The sequence below is a fragment of the Brachyistius frenatus genome, unplaced genomic scaffold (genome assembly GCF_029030835.1).
Source record: "Brachyistius frenatus isolate BFR_SWC_R1_liver_20210118 unplaced genomic scaffold, ASM2903083v1 Contig_63, whole genome shotgun sequence".
Classification (NCBI taxonomy): Eukaryota; Metazoa; Chordata; class Actinopteri; family Embiotocidae; genus Brachyistius; species Brachyistius frenatus.
This window is the reverse complement of record NW_027210662.1, coordinates 1,103,998-1,130,002: the sequence shown is the minus strand read 5'-3', so window position 1 is coordinate 1,130,002 and position 26,005 is coordinate 1,103,998. Positions and strand designations below refer to the sequence as shown.

The 26,005-nt window shown below is 41.0% G+C and overlaps 3 protein-coding genes across 4 annotated transcripts; 2 read left to right on the top strand and 1 right to left on the bottom strand.

Moving 5' to 3' along the window:
* Positions 1 to 84: 84 nt before the first annotated feature.
* Positions 85 to 5,713, bottom strand: mrps30 (mitochondrial ribosomal protein S30). The gene is made up of 5 exons (XM_069706538.1): positions 5,089 to 5,713; positions 4,363 to 4,508; positions 2,598 to 2,703; positions 1,340 to 1,516; positions 85 to 921 (listed from the first exon to the last, which is right to left on the bottom strand). The coding sequence occupies exons 1-5, from the start codon at positions 5,696 to 5,698 to the stop codon at positions 662 to 664; spliced, it is 1,299 nt and encodes a 432-aa protein (XP_069562639.1). The 5' UTR covers positions 5,699 to 5,713; the 3' UTR covers positions 85 to 661.
* hint2 (histidine triad nucleotide binding protein 2) lies at positions 5,692 to 8,850 on the top strand. The gene is made up of 5 exons (XM_069706548.1): positions 5,692 to 6,360; positions 6,466 to 6,603; positions 6,745 to 6,849; positions 8,224 to 8,296; positions 8,389 to 8,850. The coding sequence occupies exons 1-5, from the start codon at positions 6,274 to 6,276 to the stop codon at positions 8,478 to 8,480; spliced, it is 495 nt and encodes a 164-aa protein (XP_069562649.1). The 5' UTR covers positions 5,692 to 6,273; the 3' UTR covers positions 8,481 to 8,850.
* A 2,318-nt stretch (positions 8,851 to 11,168) lies between these two features.
* LOC138625536 (long-chain-fatty-acid--CoA ligase ACSBG2-like) lies at positions 11,169 to 25,726 on the top strand. Of its 2 annotated transcripts, XM_069706523.1 has the most exons (15): positions 11,169 to 11,191; positions 13,122 to 13,196; positions 13,323 to 13,546; positions 14,857 to 15,137; positions 16,128 to 16,216; positions 16,785 to 16,905; positions 16,992 to 17,072; positions 17,268 to 17,417; positions 18,047 to 18,214; positions 18,298 to 18,479; positions 19,650 to 19,880; positions 23,120 to 23,337; positions 23,838 to 23,977; positions 24,070 to 24,313; positions 24,767 to 25,726. In XM_069706523.1, the coding sequence occupies exons 2-15, from the start codon at positions 13,132 to 13,134 to the stop codon at positions 24,856 to 24,858; spliced, it is 2,286 nt and encodes a 761-aa protein (XP_069562624.1). In that variant the 5' UTR covers positions 11,169 to 11,191; positions 13,122 to 13,131; the 3' UTR covers positions 24,859 to 25,726. The 2 variants fall into 2 exon arrangements, with proteins under 2 accessions (XP_069562624.1, XP_069562625.1); XM_069706524.1 differs by lacking the exons at positions 11,169 to 11,191; positions 13,122 to 13,196; positions 13,323 to 13,546; positions 14,857 to 15,137; positions 16,128 to 16,216 and adding an exon at positions 16,218 to 16,417.
* Positions 25,727 to 26,005: the final 279 nt, after the last annotated feature.

Here is a 26,005-nt window from a genome sequence, read left to right as displayed (position 1 = left end):
GTGCAGGGCTCAATCGGTGGAGTCTAACACATCATATAAATGTGCAGATTTTTGTCGTCCACACTGAGAAAAAAAACACGAGTGTCAGTTTGAAATGAAATCATTTTATTCGTCATAAACACAAGATGATCAACAGATCTCCTGAAAGTGTAATTGGTGGGGGATCTTTCTCTGGATAACGTTGCGTTTCCTCTGGCCTACAGAGAAAGACCAAGTTGTATTGTGATACAGGTAGCAGCTGTAGTCAGAAGCCAGAGGAGCCGCAGTTGTGCTCCCAATCAGCAGCTGGACGCTGTCGGGCATCGGCCTTGTAAAATGAGTCATAAATACTAAATACATCGTGTAGGTGTCGTATCAGCTCTCCTTTCTGTACCTGCAGAGTGCTTCCCTCAACTGCCGGTGTGTTATAACTGGATTGGATGAACAAACCAGCAGCTCATGCAGATCAAAATGAAAAGTTACTGGGAGGTAACGCATACAAATCCCCCACTGTGATCTTTCAGGAGCTCCGTTGTAACCAGGGATGTTCTTACAGGATTTTCTCAGCTCTTTGTTCATTTAGTTTAACACATCTTAAAGCAGATTTGACATTTTAGACAATCTTCCTCATGTCTACGTGTCTCCAAACTTCAAACACATCTCCTCCCCCTGATCGACAGCTCTACGGCTGGTTCACCAGGAACTGAACCAGCAGCTTGATGACGTCGTCATTCAGACCGACCACCTCCCTGTCCTGCACGCTCTCGTAGAGCCGCAGGCTCTCGGTGCCCCACAGCAGGTTCTTCCTCGGGTTGTCGACGTCCGTCTGCACGGAGAGAGCCACGGTGTTGAGCTGGTAGCAGAAGAAGGAGAAGAAGTGGCCGTCTGTGATCACAGCCTGGGACACGAACGGCCTGGTGACGTCCTCGTGGTTCCAGAAGCCTGCGGAGGTGAAAAAGGAAGCTTGACCACCAGCGGCTGCTTCAAAAAGACTCCCAACAACATTCAAAGAATAGACAATGTGACATCAGGGTGTTTGTAGCACTGCACCGGTAACGTACCGTCTCAAAACGGAAACTTTTTACATAAAAAGTTTAGAAACCAGCTGATATTTTTGAACAGATAATAACAGTTGTTGTTGATATTTCCCTCTTGGTGTTTATTAGCTGCTTCCTATCACGTCTACCAGCTCCTGATGACGACTGTAAAGTAAAACACAAAGCTTCAAAATCCAAATGCACCCCTCAAGAGTTGAGTTGGTGCCTTCAGCACAAAGGAAAAGAGAAAATAAATCTTCAATCATCTTTGTCTACGCTGTAAAAGTAAACTCTGCTGTGTCCTCTGTGTGGTGATGACTCACCCTGGTACATGGCCTGAGCTCCTGTCCAGGCGAAGAGGCTGGCGAGTGCGTTGGCTCTGAGGAAGACCTCCATCTGGTCCGACTGCTGCTGCCGAGCCATCCGGTCTCTGTGGTACCGGTCGGGCACCAGGTGGAACTGAGTGTGACCGTAGCACGCCGGGTCCGGCAGCTTGGCGCCTGTTAATAAGACAGAGAGGACGGGTTTAATACACGAACGGAGCACAGCAACCAACAGGTGGAAAACGGCGGGAAAATAATAATGGAAATGTGACATTTCTCTTAGTTTCATCATGTTTTTATAAAGATGAAACTACAATTAAAAATAATTGCAGGCACCTCAAAGTTTTTGTGATCGGGCGATTGTATAATAATTATGACACGCCTAATCATGACAACTTTTCTTTATAGCCAGCTGATACAGACTGTCTGGAGCTAGAACGATCAATCAACTCATAAATGAAAAGAAAAATAATCAGCAACTGTTTTAAGTACATCTTCAGCCAAAATGACAAATATCTGATAGCCTACATCTTCTCCTGCTACACATTGCTGCTTGTCTTAATGTCTTACATTACTATCAGTTGACTATATATTTAGAGTTGTAGACTGTTGTTCAAACTTAACAAGAAATTTTATATTAACAACTACTCAGGAAAATGTGAGGCATTTTTTACATTCTTTTGATGTTTTATTGACCAAACAATTAACTGATTACCCAAGAAAACATTGGGTCTAACTATTGATACTGAGAATAGCAATATTAATAAATATACACATAGCAGCAGCAGAATAAAATCATTAGATTTGATGTTGCTGCTGCAATGATCTGTGGAAACAGATCAAAATATAAAACTTATTTTTAAAAAAACCTAAAACATACCACATGAAAAGCTCCAGTGGCCTGAATTATGAAACTATACGAGCACAGTCGTGACACTAAGAACAAAAACAACAAACCAATGTTTGTTTCCAGTAACTGTATCTAATAAAACATTAACTATGCCTCAGATAAAATGCAGGTTGGTCTGTGACTGCCTGATCAGACTGTGACAGCTGCCTGTTGGCGCCGCCTAGCGACAACAAGAGGTAACCGAATGAAAAATTCAACGTGGTGACTTGATGATACTGAAACCAGCAGATAGGAAATTCCAGCTCAGCACCCACACATGGTCGACACACAGAAGCAGATCAGACTGATAAATGGATGACATTTGCTGCAGCTGCAGAGACAGAGGGGAAGTGCCGTCTGTTGTGTCACCTGTGAAGATGTTGTTGTCGTACTGTCTTCTGAACAGAGGCATCACGTTGGGAGCAAACCTGACCTCTGGGACTTCAGCTGCATAGGAGGCTTCCAGCGGGGTGAACTGAGACAAACAGGAACAGAAACACATTTATGCTTGATTTTTTTTTTTTTTTTTTTTTACAGCACTTTTAAAAGCAAAGCTACCTACAAAGTGCTTTACGGAGTCGAACCAGGATTAAAACATTTGCAATAAGTCAAGTCAACTTTATTTACATAGCACCTTTTGTGCAAAGTTGCAATACAAAGTGCTTTACAATAAAAACCTGCAGCAATTTTTAGAACAGATAAAATGAGGGAAGAAACAAAAAAAGAAAAAAAAAGGTGATTATAAAATAAGTGAGGTGGCAGAGAACCCAACATATAAAATAGTATAAAATTAATTATGAAAATGCTCAGTTAAAAAGGTATGTCTTAAGATTTCTTTTAAAAGGTGTATAAATATTTTGAAGCCCTCGGCTCTACTGGCAGAATATTCCAGAGGCATCCACAAGTTGATGTGATCAATGCAGCGAGCCAGTTTATGGATAGGGGTGATGTCGTTGGGTGGTAAACAGATATACAGCTGAGTATCGTCGGCATAGCTATGAAAATGAATCCCATGCTGTCTGATAATATTTCCGAGAGGCAACACAGAGACCGAACAACACGGGTCCCAAGATGGAGCCTTGAGGAACTCCACGTTATGGAAGCATTAACCGATGAGCGGTCGCCAAGAGAGACAACGTCGTCTCTGCCAGACAGACGGGTCCTAAACCAGACTGAAACTGATCCAGAGAAGTCAACGCAGTCCTGTAATCTGTCAATAAGGATCAACAGTGTCAAATGCAGCCCTTTAGTCTACGAGGACTAATATTGAGAGTTTATTGTCACTCATGTTCATTCTCAGGTCATTTACAACTTTAACTAGTGCTGTTTCAGTACGATGGTGAGAACGAAAGCCAGACGGGAACTTTTCAAATATACAGGAAGAATTTAGGTACTCATTTAGCTGCTTAAATACCAGTTTCTCAAGATTCACAAGAGAGATTTGAAATTGGCCTGAAATTGTTTACCACTAGAGGATCACGGTTGCTTTTCTTTAGGAGAGGTTTCACAACGGTAGTTTTCAGTGGCGTGGGGAAAAGTACCGGTCAGCAGTGAGCAATGGGCGGCACCTCATCCTCTAGACATCTAAACACGTCTTTAAAAAGGGTGGTGGGGGTCGGGTCTGGTGAACAGGTGGAGGGTCTAAGTTTCAGTACTTCATTTTTTTTTTTTAGCATCTTTTACATTAGAAACATTAGAGTTTCTTGTTCATTCTTTCTAGCGAAGTCTAAATCCAACCGGATTTGAGTTATTTTGTCCTGGAAAAAAAAATGCAGCAAACTCTTCACATCTTGATTTTGAGGTGATGGAGGCATTTGGAGCTGGATTAACAAGACTGTCGATAGTTGAGAAAAGTTTTAGTATTCGGCCGGTCAAATAATACAAATAATACAAGAGGTAAATAAGACATGTTGGAAATACAACAGTGTGCATTTCCACTTTTGTGACATTTCATCACATCTTTCAGTGTCTCCGGTTTAAAATCTTTGTGTCCTTTAATGGCGTGAAGTGACTCGTTTTTCTTCTCGCGCCGCTGCCTCATCAGTTTTGTCGCGATCGCAACCCCATCTGAAAGCCTCGCCGTGTGTTGCTGTGGTTCACACATCATCTGTTGTTTCGAGGAGGGTTTTCTTACCTCCGGCAGTTGTTGAGTGACTCTAATCTGGCTGTGCGGGAAGTCATCGATCTGAAACCTGGTTGGCTCTAGCCGACCTCTGCGGTGCCCCTTTGGGATGATTCTCTGTCCTCTCCTCCAATAAAAGTTCACCTGAGGACTGATATCTGAAAAAGACAATAAACATCAGAAACAACAGACAACACAGGATTATATACTTCTACTTATATACTTGGTAGCTGTTGTGTAGCACAGACGACTACGACTAGACGGGTACTGACAGATGTTACTGAATGTAAGCGGTCACTACTTGACTAATATCATGAGCGGCTGCTTGTGTTGAAAAATGTTTTAAATTGGATTTCCTTTACTTCTTATAGTAAATCACAATCTGCATAGTGACTACTTTAACTTTTGGTGCTTTCATCATATTTTAGAGCTGGAATTAATTCGTTTTAATAATACATTAATTTGAGGAGTATTTTCTAGATGAACTAATTAATAAAATGACATGGCATGAGGCCTGGATGATGTCTTCATGTCTTGTTTTTGTACAACCAACAGCCTAAAAGAATTAAAAAATATACTGTGATATAAAGAAGAAACTATGACTGAGAGGCTGGAAAGGTTTTTGGAAGGATTTTTTTGCATAAAAAAAGTTATCAGTTATCACCAGTAGTTACCAATATTTGTTAATCATTTAAATGACAATACTCTTAGTTGTTGACCATTTGTGATCTTCCCTACCCAGACTGGAGAGGAGCAGCAGCGGGTTGTCCTTGACCAGGCTGTGGGTGAGTCCAGTCACCAGGGTCCTCAGAAAAGGTCCCACCACCTGCTCCTGGTGTCTGTACAGGGACGGTGTGCGTTTCCTGACCTGCCAGTGATCCTGTAAGATCGCGCGGGTCACTAAAGTCCGGATGTCCGCGAATGCACCATCGTTGATCCCCGGCGCCGCGCTCGAAGCCGCGGCCGGAGGAGGGGAGCTCTCCTCCGGCCGGGGCTTCTCCGGGCCCGGGCTGAATTTCTCCGGCAGACCCGGGATGTATGCGGTCTTGGTAAAGTGCTGGTACCATCTGTCCGAGTTTCGTGCGAAGGTCTGCGGGTGAACCACAAACTTCTCCCGCTGGACGCGAGTGACGAGGGACAGCTTGTCCCGGACGGGAGAGCCGCGGATCTTGTTCACCTGCTCCTCGATCTGTCGCAGCCGCGCCGATTTGCTTTTAGCCGTGAGAGAGGCGACTATGGGGGGATAGGCTGGCTCCTTGACCGCGGCGTCGGTGTGGGCAAGCTTTTGGTTTCTAAACGGAGGCGAGTTTTTAGGGAACAGCAAGGGCAGCCGTGTGCGGGCCGCCATGTTTCTTATACGAGTCCCGAGTCGCTCTTCCGTTTCGTTGACAAAAAAAAACAAAAAACAACAACCATCAGTCGCCCACAACAGCGCCCCCTCACGGCACACCACACCAGACAACACCAGGCCGACTGTGTGATAGTTGCCCAAACGTCGACTCATTTGGAGGAATTATGTTAAACTACTGCAGTTTAACAACGTTTCAGGCGCTTGTATTTACTTCAGCTACGTCAGCTGATGTGAGCATCGTGTTTAGCATCGCACAACGTTGACGCTCTTGAAGCGACCCTCTGATTGCGCAACAAATGACGCCTTTGGGTGCACTCGAGAAGGTCGTAAATCTGAGATGTACACAACATGACCGTTGCGGTGAGGTGACTTAATGCACACTGCATTTTGTTTTACGTCTGGTCTGATTCCGACACTTTACATTACAGAGGGTACCGGAAGGCAACATCAGCGTGGTACTTTAAGTGTACGGTTGCGGTCAACCTGCTTGACCGTAAAAAACAACAACAACAACCCCGTAATAAACGGTGAAGTATTTACGACAGAAATATTTAACAGCTGGTTAGTTCGCGATGTATCTTCGTCAGATTGTGCGGACGCAGTTCGTCGGGACCGGAGTGGCTCAGCTCAGCCGTCTGCACCGTGTTTGTCGAGCCGAGGTAGCTGCACTGAAAATAAACTATTGTGGCACTTTATTTGTTCATGTTTGTTTGTAAGCAGCAGCCACCACCTCTCTCTCTCTCTCTCTCTCTCTCACCTTTCAGAGACCACTGTGCACCAAAAGTGACGAGGTGAGGCTGGCAGAGGAGGCCAGCAAGAAATACGGCTCCCCAGCTCCAACCATCTTCTCTAAAGTGATTGACAAAAGCATCCCTGCAGATATCATTTATGAAGATGAGAAGGTAAAGAACAAGTGGCTTCAAAACACGTCAGCTTCATCTTTTTTCCACGTGGAGTCCAAAGATAAATATTGTCTTCAAGTAAAGTTGTGCAATTCATCACATTATATACTGTATGGTGATTTTGTGTGTTTTGTTTATCAGTGTTTGGCATTCAGGGATATCAGCCCACAGGCCCCTGTTCACTTCCTGGTTATTCCAAGAGTCCCTATTCCCAGAATAAGTGCGGCCAAAGACGATGATACCGAGGTAAGTCGGTCACTGTGGGTGAATGGCCAGGTACATCCCGGACAGGCTGTCACATCAAACTCCAAACCACTTTCTCACACGCTCTCAACACATGTACACGTTGAGCCCTTATGTGATGAAGATGTCCACGTTACGCTCTTCTGAAAAGGTTTCCGAAGGTTGTGCTCAACACCAAACTCAAATCTTTATAGAATTTGTTTTTGTTCTCAAGTGCATTTTCCTGCTCAGGAAACCGTTTGGCACAAACAGTTGCCACAAAGTTGGAAGCACACAATTGACATATCACTAAATATACTTTAATTTTATTTATGTATCATTATGTTAAAACCAACCCAAACAGACCAGACAAATGTATTTAAATAGGTATGTCAACACACTTTCCAGGGCATTTAGTGACGTGTACCAACATAACTTTGTTGTTTCCTAGTTAACCAGATGTGCATTTCTTTGGACTGCAGGGGGAAACTGGAATAGTTGAAAATCCTCAAACAAACACTGAGGACAGCAGGTCCCCGGCACATGACATGTCCATTCATTATTATTATTATTATTATTATTATTATTATTATTAAGTTTAAATTATAGTTAAACAAGTGATGTGGTGTTGAATATAGTGGAAATCATAGTTATAATATCACATACAGACAAATGGAGCAAAGTGTTTCCCACGTTGCCCTCTTGTGTTTATCGCGGGGTGCAGCTGTGTCAGCTGGAGAGCTGCTGGTGCTCTGGCCGGGACTACTAGCATGTCTGTCCAATGAGATCTTGCTGGCTTTAATTTCACTTTCTGTAACGTAACGAGTGTAATTGTCATCAACTTGAGTAACGTTATTCTCACGTCATCTGTCTCATCTGTTTGTGTGGCGGCGGCTGAACTCCACTCTTCGTTAAAACAGTAGAGGAGAGAAACTGGTGCGACTGTCAGTGACGGCAAAACACAGTCGAGACTGACACACTGAGCTGAAATGAAACAGATGCACATAAATTAAGTAAATAATATAAATACATTATTTTGCTTCTTTCTGGGGAGTCAATAACCGGGGAAACACAACATATTTTGGAACATAAATACCACATACAGTAGATTTATGAATTACTTAATGAATTATTGAGTATGAAGCACATTTTATTACAGGTAAATTCAACAGGACTTATGTTTAAATGCACCCGGTAAGAAGTGATAAAGATTAAAACCTGTCTTTCCAGGATGTTTTCTGACCATTTTTACATTAAAATTCCTTCCCTGTCAGGTCACACTGAGAACTCACTGAACAATATTTGAAATGCCATAACAGCTGTATCACTAGCTCATTTCTTATTAAATAATATTCACATTTCTAGTGATGTCAGCTGTTTTTTTCCCCCCACTTTCAGCTCCTTGGACATTTGTTAGTTGTTGCCAAAAATGTGGCAAAGCAAGAGTCTCTAACTGAAGGATACAGAGTGGGTAAGTTATTTAATTTCTTTAATGGACACTGATGGTCAAACAGACATTTCTGTGGATATAAAGGCTGTTAATTTTCTTAACTGAATTCTCAGTGATCAACGATGGGAAGCACGGAGCTCAGTCTGTCTACCACCTTCACATCCACGTCCTGGGAGGAAGACAGCTGACATGGCCACCAGGATAACACCTTTATATGCATGTTTATGTGTCTGTCAGTCGTTTCTCTCTCTGTATCTACAGCCTAATTTCATGTGATTAATCCCTTTGAGCATCTGTTTATCCTAAAAAAATCCCATCCCATTTTCTGTATAACAAAATCACAACATATCGTATGTAAATATGTTGATAATGACAAATGTATAAATTAAATGAAGAGTAAAGATGTTATGTTTAATAAGGTTTCAAATAAAGACATGTTTTATGATACAGAAAGCTGTAAACTCAAATCAGTTCTTCAAAGTGACACTGTCAAGTATCTGCAGTGGAATAATACCGATAATACGACCGGCAGTGATAAAAAACACAATGAGAAGTTTAATCCAGGCAGCGACAGTCAAAGAATACCTGTTTGGTTGTTTTTAGCACTGGGACTCTTCTTTGCAACCTAGTTTTTATTTATTTTTACATTTTCTCAAATTAACATTTAGGCTATAAAGATAATTTTTGTTTTTTTGTTTTTTTTCGAGGCATCATATTCACAATGTTAAACAACATAAACCAAATCTGTAAAAACACATGAGCCAAATGTGAGCGTCACTTTAACACACTGACACATTCATACTTGATGACAACATCATTTAAATGAGACAAACAGTAAATGTCAACTGGAATTTAAAAAAGCAAAATGAAAATGCATATAAAGATTTCTCTTCATAATAAACATATTAAAATGTACATGTCATTTAAATATGTCACAATTTCCAGCTTTAAAAGTAGGTTAGATGGAGTTTATTTAAAGCTGTCTAATTTTTTTATATATATTTTTGATATCTTCTAATGAATATCTGAGTGGTTTGTAACATTAAGTAAAAAAATGGCGCTCTGTTTTTGATAGTTTCATCATTAATGGCACTTGAAAAAAATGTAGTACCATTTATAAAGAATTTACAAGCTGTAGTTCATGCGTTTGTTGATATTTTATGAGTCATGTACTCATTCTCTACAGATAATAAAGTTATGACATTAATGAGACAAACATTTGGCTTGCCAGATTGTGAAAAATCCTCATAAACTGCTCATTCACGCTTACAGCTGCAGATATTTTGTGGAATAACCTTTTATGATGTTGTAAACTGAGTTTGCTGTCGAAATGAAAAGCTGAAACTGTGCAAAGAGAATTATACAGTAAATTTGAAATGCTGTTTTTATCAAATTTTTAAGTAAAGTTCCCATTCAGATGTTTGAGTAATGCATACTGTATAAACAGTTAAACAATTCAAGAGTAATCAGGGTTGTTGAATAAAAACTAATAAGGTAAAAGAATTGCAGTTATAAAGTTTCAGAATTTCAAATAAACCATTTTCCAGACAGAAGCCAGTCAAACCGTCAATTGGAGATGTCTCTCTAACCAAAGAGCTAAAAAAGAAAAAACACAGTGTCGGGATAGAGGAGGATTTCTCACAATTCAGCAACCCGAAAGTTGTCCTCAATAGTTGATCTATAAAACATCAATAAACACATTAATTGCAGCTGACACACTTATAACGGCGCCATGAGAAATCCTGTTTGCAGGCACACAAGATAACGTTCATGACCTGCAGCACCTTGTATTCTCGTTTCCGACTGTCTCTTTTAAGTATCTCTGGCACTGATAAATTATGTCACAAATTAATCACGGACCTCCAGGAAAGGCTCGGGCCCAGACACTAGCAGCAAGGGTCGGAGTCAGGACAGCTGTCGTGTGACTGGGTGGTACGATTGTGTGACCTTGGTTCCCATGGGAGAGGTAACTGTGTGTCACAGGAGCAGCACGCTTTACCTTTCCCCTATATTTACTTACATAACAATGCACGGTTCCTTGAACAAGACTGATAGAGCTTTAGCTGAGCGATAATACGGGGCACAGCTGAAAAGAGGAAATTTGATTTTGGATGTTTTCAACTGCTTCCCAACTAAAAGTAATTGTCCCTAACTGGTTCCCCTCATGTGCTTTATTCTGGTCACAAAGACCAGTGGTAGAATTAAAAGAGTTTTAAAGAAAATGTTTCTCGTATTTTATGGCAGTCATCTGCTTCTTTCTTCATGTGTCAATCTTGCTACAAAAAGTTAAGAGTTGCAAAAGTTTTGGTTAGCTTTTGACACTTTTATGGGTCAAAGTCTGATCTGTCCTCATAAACCCAAGAGATCTTATCTGGTTTTTATCATTATTTCTCTGACAGGCCTCTACATGACTGTCATCAGAAGTTCATTTGAGATGGTAAAAGTCTCAACAACAACCCTCCACCCACCCACTGAGGCTTTAAGGGATCTGTCCATCTTTTATCCTGTTGAATGTCACTGACTGTCACCAATGCCAACAGTTATCAGATGCCATAATTAATACAAACAGAGCAGACTGTTTGTGTTGTCAGGCTCCAAGTTTTCTTCACCTTGATGTGCCATATAACCTTTGGTCAGTTTTGGTTGGTCGATTTTTAACTGGTTGACGCAGCCTCGGCAGCAGGTGTTCAGAGGGATTGTGCAAGTGTCTGTGGGTCTGGACGAGGCGTGAGTTCAGTGGAAGCTGCTCTGCCCTCCTGCAGCTCCCCTACAGGTGGATTTATTTATTTTTTACCCCGGGGGGGGGCAACAGTCAAGTACATGTACCTGCATCGGGGAAAGGTTGAACCAAATCTCTCCTCACTCCTCTCACTGCTCCTGCCAGCTTGATGCCACTCAGCTCTGTCAGCACTGAAGGTAAGCTTTCATTCACAATGAATTTACACCAAATCTTCTGCTTTTCTGAGTGTGTGTAAAGATTTCCACACAAATCCTTATTTATTGACACGTTACGGGTCTTTTCTTTTCCAGCAGACTGTTATATTTGTAATTTTAAGTGAGAAACATGCTCTTCTTTGACATGTTGACAGCTCAGCAGCCTCCGGAGATGTGCAGTAAATATGTTTGAGACACACAGATGACAAATAGATGGATATTCTCCGTTTCATGTGAGCAGGCTCCTCGACTTTTATTGTTTGGTCAACAGAGACGGATCTTTCTGTAAACCCCCCTCCTTCCTTGTCCCTCCATAACGATTGGCTCCAATTAAAAGCTACACAAACACCTGCAAGCACCAGTCGTCCTCTCCTGGGCTTCATCTTTACTTACAACTGTGGATTTTATTAAACAGTTCTAATGGATTTTCAAGGGTTATGTCGCCTTTCGCGGTAATGTACAAGTCACTAATGAGATTAAAATCTACTTTTTGTGTTTTACAGGACACTTTGATTGGTATTTGCATAACCCAGAGCAAAGATTTTGTTGCTGCCCCTTTATATTGCCACACTGTAAATTTTGCAAGTTGTAAGAACTTTGGTCCAGAGAAATCTTGACATCAGTAATCTGAACAACCAGAGGTCAGACTGAGAGCTTGCTGCCTTGACAGAACTTAGTCTAATATGGTTCTATTACAAATCTAACATTACATTTGTGATGAATGTGGGGCCAATGTGTTGTCAGATTTTACTGTATCTCTGCAGATATCAGCGGTGTAATGTGACAAAGTAATCATACTTTGTTGCAATACTTAAGTATTTTTTGGGAGTATGTGTACTTTACTTTGCTTTTCTGTTAAATTTCTCTTTTACTCCAATACATTTCCCCTATACACATATTAGTTACTGTAATACTACAAAATAAATATGTAGAATATTTTATATCTTGATACAGACTGCCCACAGGCAGGGCTGCTGAATCAGTGCTTCTGCTTGCATGCTACATCATTACTAGATCACCTGAACGCAGAAGTGGAAAGAAGTGCTCTCAAAACTCTGGTTTAGTTTCTTTTTCCATCAAATTCAGGCACAGCAGATGTTACCAACATCATGATAACTGAAAAAGATTCATCCTGATTTGACCTTGTAGCCACAGCGGCCTCAGTTCAGCAGATGTTAGTGTTGCTTTAAAAGAATTAACTTCATAATTTTCAAAATTATGACCACATGCTTTTTATTAACAGACTTTACATTTACTTTTTATCAAAATACTTGAGTACATTTAATTTAAAAAAAAAAACAACAACACATTTTTTAAGTACAGTAAATATCAGATACTTTAAGTCATTTTTTTGTAAGATGTCTAGACTTTTACTCAAGCGTTGCTTTCATGTACTTTACACACCACTGGAAGATATGCTGATTATTTTTTATATTCTAGTAAAAAATATATATACTTAAAGTATATTATTACAACAAAACGTATTGCATGTGTGGAGTATTTGAATTGTTTCCACTGTTGCTAAGTATACACACTAGAGGGGATTATTTCACTGAGTGCAGTAAAGACATAAAAACTGGAGCATGTCAGGCCTCATTTGATTTAATACCTGAAACGTTGGTGAGTCAGTTTGTTAACCAGTTTGCTGTCATTAGCATTGTGGTGGTTATTTGGTTGCATGCAGATGGAGCAATGCTCCCTGGCACTATATTCACAGTTTCAACATCTGGACACTGCAGTGTGCCATCGTGGGCTCTGACCTGTTGCAATAACTTCGGTGAACGTCAGTCTCATATAAATGAGCAGAGCGCTTGTGTTTCATCATAGATACATTTATCTGCCCGGCGAGTCCTCAGCAGAAGACATCTGAGGTGTTTTAATGTTAACTTTACTTCACCTTCTCTGTTTCTAGCAGATACAAGATGAGCGTCAAAGAAAGTGAGGTTGTGAGAAATGGTGTTGCAGCCATGGATGGTCTCATTGAAAGGTATGTGAAACGTCCCAGATTGGGGAAACAAGGTGGTTCTCATGACTTGATCCACTCAGGACCATTTCATATTCAAAAATGATGTTTATCCATTACTGAAAATCAGTTCTCATCATGTCATCTCAGTGGCTGTCACAGCATCCTGTCCCATCAGACACAGTCTGAGTCAGACGTCACAGATTTAAAGACCAACTCCCCTGTCGTCCTCAACGGAAATCCCACCACAGCTGACTGCAGGGAGACGCCAGCTTCAGAGAGCCAGGAGACTAATCCTTTCAGTCACAATGAGTCTCCGGTTCAACCAGCTAAAGCTCCTGAGCCTGAGGGAGCTGCTGAAGGACTTTCACCAGGTAAGAGCCTGACTGTCCAGGAACTAATCTGGTGTGGACAAACAGCCTAAAAACTGCAAAAGCCTCAAAACAGACTGCTTTTTGACTTTATGATTTTAGAGCAAAATGGTTTCCAGCAACTCCTTTTTAGTTTAAAGGTTATAGTCTTTAAAACGTTTTTTTTTGCGGATCAGTCTCAGGGGACACCAAAAGACTGACTATTTCCAAATTAGTTGACGATTTTTATGACGATTTCTCATTCTCAGCAGCACATTTTCAAATGATCATGATTAGGATGATTATTTTGTCATCTTTTGTAAATAGGTAAGCGTTGTTTTTTTTTTACATGCAGTTTTAATAATCTGATAGGCATGTTGGGTCACTGCAATTTTAGGGAAATATTTCTCTGCTTGTGGATTAATAACCAACGAAAGAAGGGAAAGGCAAAATAGAGTTATACTGTGTTACAGAGAGTTAGATGAGAGTGTGCTGAAACAAAGCTTTGTCTGAAACGTCTTATAAGGAGGTTGTTGTCACCTGATTTACTTTATCAAATGTAGATCTAAAGTTCTGTCTGTACGTCAATTGACAGGAATTTGTGATCTTTGTCAGAATAATTTAGTGAAGTTGTTAAAAATCAAACTGAAGACTGAATTAGAGTTTAAGTGAAGTGAAGTACTTGCAGACACGCACCTCGCTGAGAAGAAAAGGCATCTGAAGTCAAACAGATAAGAAGCACTGGGGTTTAAATTGTGGAGAACATTTTTTAGTTTTTAAGAGGCTGAGTGCAAGATGAAACTCTGACTTCTTCCATCCTAGATTTACTTTTTCCAAATAAAACATTCAAAATGGTGGCAGGAAAATTTAAAAATAGTAATTAGCCTACCAAAAAAATTAATTCCAAGAATATAACAAAAAGGAAATTGAGCAAGGTCTTTGTGCATTTTTGTAAAACAAATATAGCATCATTGCGTCTTTGTCCTTTTAGAATTTCAATCTTATAAATCAAGCCGACTTTGTAGTCGCACCATCTTACTTCCTCCAACCAAACCTGACTGGTAGGTAGCCATGGACATGCCACAGCTTCCTGTTGGCTCAGGTGACAGCAGATCCTTCCCTTTTCGCTACACAACCGCAAATCACGTTAGTCTGAGACAGCAGGTGTAACACACCCACAGGGATAGTCCATAGATGTTGGCGGTCTTCGCACACACTTGACTCTTCTTCAAAGCGGCAGGCTCGCTGTGCCTTGACGTGGAGCCGGTGTGTCTTCCTGAGTTTGACGTCACTGATGGCGGGTAAATGCAGCTGTCCATGTTGTCCCAATCCAGAGCCCAGGACAATCCCCCTGTCACAGGCGAATTTAGCAACAACTCTGGCCCCAGCTGACCACCTATGGAGCAGCAGCAGAGACGAGGCTGTCCGGCTGCGGATGGAGGGCTCCGGCCCGGGCTCAGAGACTCCCATCACCGCCCATCAGATGTTCCTGGAGACGGTGGAAAGATGTGGGGATCTCCCGGCGTTGGTTTCCAAACAAGACGGCCAATTAGTGAAGTTGACCTACAGGCAATACTACGAGCAGTGTCGTGCAGCTGCTAAAAGTTTTCTCAAGGTGTGTTTATTTTCTATTTTTGCTCCTTAACTTGTTCTGCATGTACTCTATTGTGCGCTTGAAATAGTGGAAATATTTTTGTGCTGGCACAAATTTGGATATGTTGGCTCTGTACTGAAGCACGAAAAAAAAAAAAAAGTGCCGAGTTTTAGCCTTTATTTAAGGATGTTTACATCTGTTTTGGTCACAATGTAAGAATTTTACTCTTTTTATGCATACTGAACATCAGAAACAGAAACTTGGCAAATTCATCCATTCTTTACCAAAAACACTTCATGAAGAGAAGCAGGTTTAAGGGACTAACTTGGCAGAAAGTTATCATATTTAATAGTGCAGCCCAAAGACATAATAAGCAAACATTTCCCAGTGATGCCCCTCCAGACTTTTTTTTTTGCAGCCATCCTCACCTCTCCTTTGCTTCAGGGGCTTTTAGAAAATGCATAACCTGTTGGACTGAGGTAAAAAAAAAAAAAAATCCTCTCTGGCCATAAAAAGATCTGAGTTGCCTTGTTTCTATATGTAAGAACATGCATTGCCCTATACAAACTTCTACAATGCAGCCTCTTAACCTCTTTACTGTCACATTCATTTACACTCAATGTGCTGCTGAAGCTGCACCAAAATGTGATGCATTTTATGGCATCTTCTAGACTTATGATTTAAGTGAGCACAGGGGCTGTTTTCGATTTTGACGTTCATGTGACATGCACCTTAATTACAGGCGACACAAAGCCTTTCACTCCTGGCCCCTCTTTTGTAAACGGTCCATCAGAATTTACTCCCCGGCTCCTCGGGGAGGGAATGGGCTGCTGAAAACAAACACTTGGGTGTGTGAGATTCTCAGCTTGTGTTACGTCTCCTGTTTCATGTTCATGTCCCATGGGGTGGAGTGGCTTCTGACATGAAATGTAGATCAAAAGTAACAGAGGCACTGTGCCACCGTGTCATTAATGGTACACGTTCTCTAAGAAAACAACATGTCGTTTGTAGTTGGGGCTGAAGCGTTACCACGGTGTGGGAATCCTGGGATTCAACTCCCCCGAGTGGTTCATCGCAGACATCGGCTGCATCTTGGCCGGGTAAGATCGTCTTTAAGGAGCTGAGGTTGATAAGATTTCAAGCAGACCTAACGCTATTCTTTTACCTGACATGCCTCAGCACGGTCTCACGTGACACTGCACATTTATCTCTTCATGCTTGTAGCAGATTGAATCTCTGCATCTCTGCCCACGCCGGTTTGTGCTGAACCAGTTTAAGGTCTCAGACAACCTAATGTGGATGTGAGCTTTTTCTATATTCTAATGTATAACGTAGTTAGACAGGTCTAATGTGACAATTTGCCTTGTGGGAGGAATCTTATGCATGACTGATCTTGTGTTCCTCTGTCTTATATTCATAATTCACTGTTATTACTGCCTTTTTGGCCAGAATGCTTTTGATTAAGAGATTTTTCACCTCAATTTCACCTCTCTGGTTAAACTAAGGTTAAAAAAAAAGATAAAATAAACACACTACATATAGACACATGCAGTAAAATGTAGCATGCAATTATTAGCCCATTGTTATCACAAACTGTATGTAAATTAGCAAAATCCATAGTGAATCATGCAAGAAAATGTGTTGATCCAATATTTGTTTTGTGTTCAGGGGTCTGGCAACCGGCATTTACACAACCAACTCACCAGATGCCTGTCAGTATGTGGCTGCCAACTGTGAGGCCAACATCCTGGTTGTGGAGAACCAGAAACAGCTTGATAAAATTCTGAAGGTCAGAACACCGCCTCTTAGCGTGTCTCCGAACACGGTAAAGAATCTGTCCTCACATGGCTTGGTTTATCTCACCTTTATCACCAGGTTAAAGATCAGCTGCCTCATCTGAAAGCTATTGTCCAGTACAAAGGAGAGCCACAGCAGAAAGCCCCGTTCCTGTATACAGTATGTTGAAATAACAAACATAACTAATTAAGCAAAGAAGTTACATGATTACATAGATAGTATATTGCGTATGATGCCTACAGTTGTACTGTTGGCCTCGATTATTATCTTTTTTATTTGAGAAATGAGAATGGGATTCTCAGCACAGTCTGAATTTAGACTCATTGTTTTAATATAACATCTGTGTTTCCGCAGTGGGCAGAGTTCATGAAGCTCGGAGAGGACGTGCCCAATGAACAGCTGAACGCTATGATTGACAGTCTTCGGGCAAACGAGTGCTGCACCCTCATCTACACATCTGGAACCACTGGAAACCCCAAAGGAGTCATGTTGAGCCATGACAATGTGAGTAACCCACAAAACACACTTCCCTTTTTTTTTTTTTTGCTTTTATTTTATTGGCACAACTGAACTTCTAAATGTTGCTGCCTCTCAGGGTTGTGACTAAAGATGATTTCCATCAATTAATCTACTAATTAGATTCAGTTCATTAAAAAGTTATCACAAATTCCCAGAGCCTAATAATAGCTTATTATAATTGCCTATTAGTTTTCAGTTGATCTATTCATTTATAAATTATTTTAGCTCCTATATTTATTTAACCATTATTTATCAAGACAATCAGGCTTTTTAAAGAGATTGTAATATAAGTAAAATGAAATAAAATTCTAATAAACAGCAACTGCAGCAATCTTTTCAAATGTACAGTTATTGATCTCAACCCCTTCACTGCCATTTTGTGGCAGTCCCAGGATTCAACGACTGCCACTAATCAAGCTGCAGCTTTCACCTCCACTACACTACAAACTAAACTGTGCCACCATCTCATAAACACTTGATGTAAGATGTAAAGACACACCTCACACTCAAACAGCTAAACCGCTCGGTCTGTGTGAGGAGTTTGTTGAATTGCACGTGAAAATTATTTGAACAAAAAACTCTCCGATGACTCTTCTCCCAATTTAAATGTGTAGATAACGTGGACGGCCCGCGTGGCGTCTGCCATGGTGAAGGGGGACAGCGATGAGGATGTGTTGGTCAGTTACCTGCCCCTCAGCCACATCGCAGCCCAGATGGTTGACATATGGGTCTGTTTAAGTTTAGCAGGGACCACCTACTTTGCAGAGCCAGATGCCCTCAAGGTAAGTACGGCTTTTATTGCATAAACACTGAATTATTAATTATGAATAAATCATTTTACCGTAATCCCCTTTAAAATGTCCAGGGCTCCTTAGTTAACACCCTGAAAGAGGCCCGTCCCACTTTTTTCCTGGGGGTTCCTCGTGTGTGGGAGAAGATGCAGGAGAAAATGAGAGGAGCCGGTGCCAAGGCATCCCCGATGAGGAAGAGAGTGGCGGACTGGGCCAAGTCCATCGGCCTGCAGTACAACTACAGTGTCATGAATGGGTGAGACAGCAGCACGGATCGTTTCATGTGTAATTGTATCAGGTGTTTGTACAGTGTTAACAACACCTCTTTTTATCTGGAGGTAATCTTTAAACTCAACATACTCCCTTATTACGACTAAACACCAAGTACAGTTGAGGCTGATGGGAACATCTTTAATTCTGCACATATTTGGTCACACATCACCTCATAGTTCTGACTTACACATTTCATAATGATCCCTTTCTATTGTATCTCCTAAACAGCAAAAGAGATATATTAATTAATTAATTAATATATTAATATGGATCTATTGATCACAAGAATAGTATCTTATAATGATGAGAAAAGGCTTGGTGGTTATCAGTCTTTGCTATGTGAGAAAATTGAGGCATGATGCAACTACCTGATTTGATTTTCTTTTATTTCCTCCTTGATTTCTCCAATATTTCATGTGGAGAGCACTCTCACCTCCTTAAAGCTGCTGTGTTTCTTCAGGTGCAGCACAGCTGAACACGATGCTTCGTGCATCTCAAATACATTGAAGCTGGCTTTCACTGTATTCTGTGACCCGTCAGATTTTGTGAGCTGATTAACAATTTCAGCTGTATGGCTACTGTAAATGTTTTATGGTACTCTATCACATACATTATTTTAATAGATTTCTCTGCCAAAAATGGTGCTTCTGTAGTTTTGAGACCGGTTCATAAATTGTGCCCCTATATGTAGACATATTTATGTGATAAGGATACAGAAAGACCCCGTTAACATCATTTTTTCCCTTTGGTGAATGCAGTTGATCACCAAGGAGGTTACCGTTCATCCTCAGTGGGAAATGAAGTTTGATACCAAATTTCTTTGCAGTCCAACCAATAGTTGTTGAGGTATTTTTTTCCTGGATTACTGCGATGAAGCTATGGACAAACCCACATTTCCACCATTGCCAAGCTGGTAGCATGTCTGAAAAGGGAGATAGCTCAGTTCTTAATTCTGGACAAATCCTAAATGTAAGCAATCCAGTTCAATTCAATCCAGTTTAATTCAAAGGGGCTGTATTAGCATGTAAAAAAAACAATGTTGTCAAAGCATAAAAATACAGTTTGTTCAAATATTTTTCTCGGTACACACGACCAGTCATATGAATTTTAACTTTATTTTATTTGTTTGTGTGTATGTGTGTTTGGGTTACAGGGAGGATGCTGTGCCGTGGGGCTTCATGTTGGCCAACAATCTGGTCTTCAAGAAGGTGCGTGCTGCGCTGGGCTTGGACCGCTGCAAGTACTGCTTCACCGGCGCCGCCCCCATCACCAAAGAAACTTTGGAGTACTTCATGAGCCTGAACATCCCATTGAGGGAGCTGTACGGCATGAGTGAGAGCTCGGGCCCACACACCGTCTCCGTTGATGAATACCGCATCACAAGGTCAGCAGCAAAGCATTATGGAGCATGTCAGCTATAATTAACATGTTGTTGCGATGGATGTAAGAATACTGCAGGCTGCTGTGACGACTCAGTTTCTAATTTTCTCTCAAGCAAAAATTTTATTGCGAGGGAAAAATTGTGTTGACAAAACTACCCGTTTACAGTATGTACAGTGGGTACGGAAAGTATTCAGACCCCTTTAAATTTTTCACTCTTTGTTTCATTGCAGGCATTTGCTAAAATCAAAAAAGTTCATTTTATTTCTCATTAATGTACACTCAGCACCCCATCTTGACAGAAAAAAACTGAAATGTAGAAATTTGTGCAAATTTATTAAATATCACATGGTCATAAGTATTCAGACCCTTTGCTCAGTATTGAGTAGAAGCACCCTTTTGAGCTAGTACAGCCATGAGTCTTCTTGGGAATGATGCAACAAGCTTTTCACACCTGGATTTGGGGATCCTCTGCCATTCTTCCTTGCAGATCCTCTCCAGTTCCGTCAGGTTGGATGGTGAACGTTGGTGGACAGCCATTTTCAGGTCTCTCCAGAGATGCTCAATTGGGTTTAGGTCAGGGCTCTGGCTGGGCCAGTCAAGAATGGTCACAGAGTTGTTCTGAAGCCACTCCTTTGTTATTTTAGCTGTGTGCTTAGGGTCATTGTCTTGTTGGAAGGTGAACCTTCGGCCCAGTCTGAGGTCCAGAGCACTCTGGAAGAGGTTTTCTTCCAGGATATCTCTGTACTTGGCCGCATTCATCTTTCCTTCAATTGCAACCGGTCGTCCTGTCCCTGCAGCTGAAAAACACCCCCATAGCATGATGCTGCCACCACCATGTTTCACTGTTGGGATTGTATTGGGCAGGTGATGAGCAGTGCCTGGTTTTCTCCACACATACCGCTTAGAATTAACGCCAAAAAGTTCAATCTTGGTCTCATCAGACCAGAGAATCTTATTTCTCATAGTCTGGGAGTCCTTCATGTGTTTTTTGGCAAACTCTATGCGGGCTTTCATATGTCTTGCACTGAGGAGAGGCTTCCGTCGGGCCACTCTGCCATAAAGCCCCGACTGGTGGAGGGCTGCAGTGATAGTTGACTTTGTGGAACTTTCTCCCATCTCCCTACTGCATCTCTGGAGCTCAGCCACAGTGATCTTTGGGTTCTTCTTTACCTCTCTCACCAAGGCTCTTCTCCCACGATTGCTCAGTTTGGCTGGACGGCCAGGTCTAGGAAGAGTTCTGGTCGTCCCAAACTTCTTCCATTTAAGGATTATGGAGGCCACTGTGCTCTTAGGAACCTTGAGTGCTGCAGAAATTATGTTGTAACCTTGGCCAGATCTGTGCCTTGCCACAATTCTGTCTCTGAGCTCCTTGGACAGTTCCTTCGACCTCATGATTCTCATTTGCTCTGACATGCACTGTGAGTTGTAAGGTCTTATATAGACAGGTGTGTGCCTTTCCTAATCAAGTCCAATCAGTTTAATTAAACACAGCTGGACTCCAATGAAGGAGTAGAACCATCTCAAGGAGGATCAGAAGAAATGGACAGCATGTGAGTTAAATATGAGTGTCACAGCAAAGGGTCTGAATACTTATGACCATGTGATATTTCAGTTTTTCTTTTTTAATAAATTTGCACAAATTTCTACATTTCTGTTTTTTTCTGTCAAGGTGGGGTGCTGAGTGTACATTAATGAGAAATAAAATGAACTTTTTTGAGTTTAGCAAATGGCTGCAATGAAACAAAGAGTGAAAAATTTAAAGGGGTCTGAATACTTTCCATACCCACTGTATATGTGAAAAAGGTTGTAAGAAGCCTTTTGTAGCTGCACTGAGAGTTGTGAAAAATCACATGAACTGAAGTGAAGTTACTAGTCAAAGTCTCTTGGTTCGAGACTACAAGTTTAAAAATGAAATAAGTTTAACTTACCAGAGCTTCTGTAGCTTATGTCTGCTTATGACTGGTGGCGCGAGGCTAGGTTAGCAGCTATGAGCATAACACACCCAAATCTTTGAACTGTTAGTGGCCAAGCTGCATCGTGGGTAATTTAGGCATCAGGTTTTGACAAGGAAGATTACTTCGAATTTAAAAAAAAAAAGAAAAAAAAGAGATTTCTCTAGTTGTAACTATCAATTTTGATACTTCTAAATTTACAATCCCATCCTCAATAACTGGCGCATTCAATGTGCAGACATTTTTCACCAGTTTGCACTGTCCTCTTTACCACAATGTGCAACATTTTGCAACAGTACTTGGGATGTACAGTATTTGTTCTTGTTTTTGCCTCTCGTAAAATAGGTTTCAAACAAAGCACCGTCAAGCATTCTTGACACTGCAGAAACATATATTTTTCCAACTTGAGTGTAGCAAGAAAAGCTGTAAACACAAAGCTAACATATTAACACCTTTTAATGTTGACATGGTGGACCATATTAACATATACTTTGAAATACATTACAGGCCACCAAATGAGTGTACGTCTCATATTTACCTCTTCTGGCTCTGTTTTGGTCTCCTCCAACTCCTGAGAGAAATACCTGGCTCTCTGGGGTTTACACAGTCTGCTCCACTTTGTTCAGTCCGTATGTTTCTTGGTGGGTTAACTGGAGTTTATTCGCTGAAAACGGACGCCTTCTGTGACCCAAAACGTTACTGATGAGAGCGGTGACCAATGAGCCGAAAGAATAAACTGGTAGTTACTTATAAACCTCCTTAGAGGTCAAGGGAACTGCAGAGTCATGGTATTTCTCCGTGGATGAGCGACCATACATGGAAAGTTTTTTTGTTAGTTTAGATATTTTGTGTCACAGACATTTAACATGGCGCTCCTTGACGAAGCCTTTTGCTCTCTCTGTTGTCTTTATGCATGCTTTATACATAATTAGTGAGCATGATGCCAAATGTCAGTGCAACGCCAACAAAAACCTCATTTGTATGTGTCCGTTTCTTCAGGCAAGCACAATTCTTTGAATGCTTATATTGTCTGTCTGTAGAATATCAAAATGTTGACAAGTAATCTTTTTAAGTATATGAACAGAAAATAGAGATTCACAGAGAGATCACATATGGTGAGGTTTCTTTTTTGTTTTAATAGCTGTAAATTGTGGAGTACCATTAGATCTCAGCTTGCAGACATGAATTAATTGTATATGTTTACCTGTGATGTCTAAACTACAGATCAGCATCTGTTGTCATCAGGTCTTGATGAGCACGTCGCCGACCTCTTGATTTTTCTTTCCAGCTGTGGAAAGGTGATCAAAGGCTCCAAGACAAAGCTGGAGAATCCAGATGCGGACGGAAATGGAGAGATTTGTTTCTGGGGTCGAAACGTCTTCATGGGCTACCTGAACATGCCCGACAAAACAACGGAGGCTCTGGACGAGGACTGCTGGTTGCACTCTGGAGACCTGGGACGACATGACGAGCACGACTTCCTGTACATCACAGGAAGGATCAAGGGTGAGCGGTGCATCTTACTTTGGAGAAAAAGGCACCACAAGAACCATGTTTGAGTTGTTTGTTATGAAACATGGATTTGCAGACTTCTACTTGTCAAATTTTCAGTTGGAAAAAAGATGTGAGCATTCGGGACTTGAATTTAGTGTACTTGTACTTTTCTGGAGTATTTCAAGGAAATGTTACCTTCTCTTTTTATTTTGAAATAAGTTATAACCAAATACTAAAACACATAACTTGAAAACTGCTTCATGACAAAACACATCCTCCACAGTTATTTCTTCAAAATTTAAATAACTGTTTTCATTACTTTTTAGGATCTTTTAGGCCAGAGCTTTAGAAAAAAGGGCTGATAACAGTGACACCTGGATATTTGTCAGCTGGTAGTTCTCTTAGAGACAAAATGAGCAAAAAACAAGTACAAGAAAACAACACAATACAATGTTTTGTCACCGTGTTGGAAACTGAACAACTGGTGACACACTTTGTGTCTCTTTTTGCAGAGTTGATCATCACTGCCGGTGGTGAGAACATCCCCCCTGTGCCCATCGAGGACGCGGTGAAGGCCGAGGTGCCCATCATCAGCAACGCCATGCTGATCGGTGACAAGCTCAAGTTCCTCTCCATGATGCTCACACTTAAAGTAACCGAGGCCCCGTTCCTGCAGACAATCGCACCTGCTGAATAGATAGAAACAAGCACCGTAACGATCCCCCCGTGTCTCTGTTTCTACAGTGTGTCATGGACGACAACGGCGAGCCCACAGACGAGCTGACCCCCGAGGCGCTGGACTTCTGCCGGCAGCACGGCGTCACGGCGACCAAAGTGTCAGAGATCTTAGCCAATAAGGAGTCAGCTCTTTACAAAGCCATCCAGGAAGGCATGGAGAACGTCAACGCCAGATCAACATCCAACGCCCAGAAGATCCAGAAGTGGATCATACTGGAGCACGACTTCTCTGTCGTTGGAGGAGAACTGGGTTAGTGATTAAAAAAATATACATATATATGTCTAGCTTTCTTTTTCTTCTGGTATTTGGAGCACGGGTCATTAGGCAGTTCTATTATTAAAGAATGAGGAAGTACTCACTGCTGGCGTCAATTTTTAACTTGCTGTTAATCGAGGTCATGTCTTGTGACTGCGCCGCAAGCCAAACAACAATCCAGTGACATCTGTGATTGAATCTCTTCTGCAGATAAAATGTTGTTATTATGCGTCTGTGTGTGTGTGTGTGTGTGTGTGTGTGTGTGTGTGTGTGTGTGTGTGTGTGTGTGTGTGTGTGTGTGTGTGTGTGTGTGTGTGTGTGTGTGTGTGTGTGTGTGTGTGTGTGTGTGTGTGTGCTTGTATGTGTGTGTGTTGCTCAGCAGAAACAGAATCTTTAGCTTGAGATTTAGTTTGAACCAACCTGATTTGTATTTTTGTGTGTATGCAGGACCCACCATGAAACTGAGGAGGCCCATCGTTGTGAAGATGCACCAGGAGAAAATAAACGAAATGTACGCAGTGGCCACAGACAAACAGTAGACTGTAGTGCACAGAAACCAGAGACAGTCAGGAGGAATGTGACCATCAAGCTGAGTTGTATAAACCTACAAGTGCGAATGAGGTTTATGATTCACGAGGAAAAGTCCTGATTCTGATTGCGTTATATTTAATAGGATAGAGATTTGTGTTGCTCTGTTTTACTGTCAAGTTTTTCAGAGGCTTTGGAGGATTATGTCTGTTGTCAGATAGTTAAGCTGTTGAATGTACATACAGTTCCACAGTAACTACACGTTTTGTAAATGAAACACCCAGATCAGAGCCAAATCTTGCAATATGGTGCACATACAAGTAAATACACTGTTATTCAGCACCAAACGTGCCACATGCAGGTTTGAAAGCACCAATGAGTGTCCATCAGCATGAGGAAACTTTCTGAAGGAAATGCTGACAAGAATAATCCACTGCGGCCTGAAAAGTGCTCCATCATATGTATTTTATTTCTGTCGCGACATATTTAAAGATTTTACAGCATTAATTGCAAATTTCCAGATAATCCCCCGTCTGGCAAATACTGGAAGTGAACAAGTATTTTTATAATGTGCAGAATGTTATCATTGAATTTATCCAATCACATGCATTTGCAAATTGTATATCATGCATTTGAGTTTGTGCTTCTGTGTACAGTTTGACAATAATTAAAATATTTATTTTGTGATACACATTCCATGATTATCAATAAAACAGTAACTGATTTGAACAAATTTACCAAACTTGGTTTAAAATGTGTATTTTTATTATTGAATCATCACTTTTTTGTTTTTAAATTTGGTGAGTATGTACATAGGGTGGATATGAGCTCCATTTCCACTTTAGAATATGATGCAGCACCGTGCAGAACGCCGAAAGAGAGACGATCTTAATATCTGAGAAGCACGACTCACGACTTTTGAAATATTTATTACTTTTGCTTGATTAATGACTATTAATAATCAAATCAAAAACACATGACTGAATATGCTACATACAAATGTGTGTTCTGCTTATGTTACCTTACTTTCAACCAACTCAAACAAAGGGTTAAAACATAACACATCATAACCAGCCAAACAATGTTTTGGTACACGATTGTGGGAATTTTCTTTGACTTGATCGTTTGATTTATAGCTTCTTTTTTTTTTTAAATATA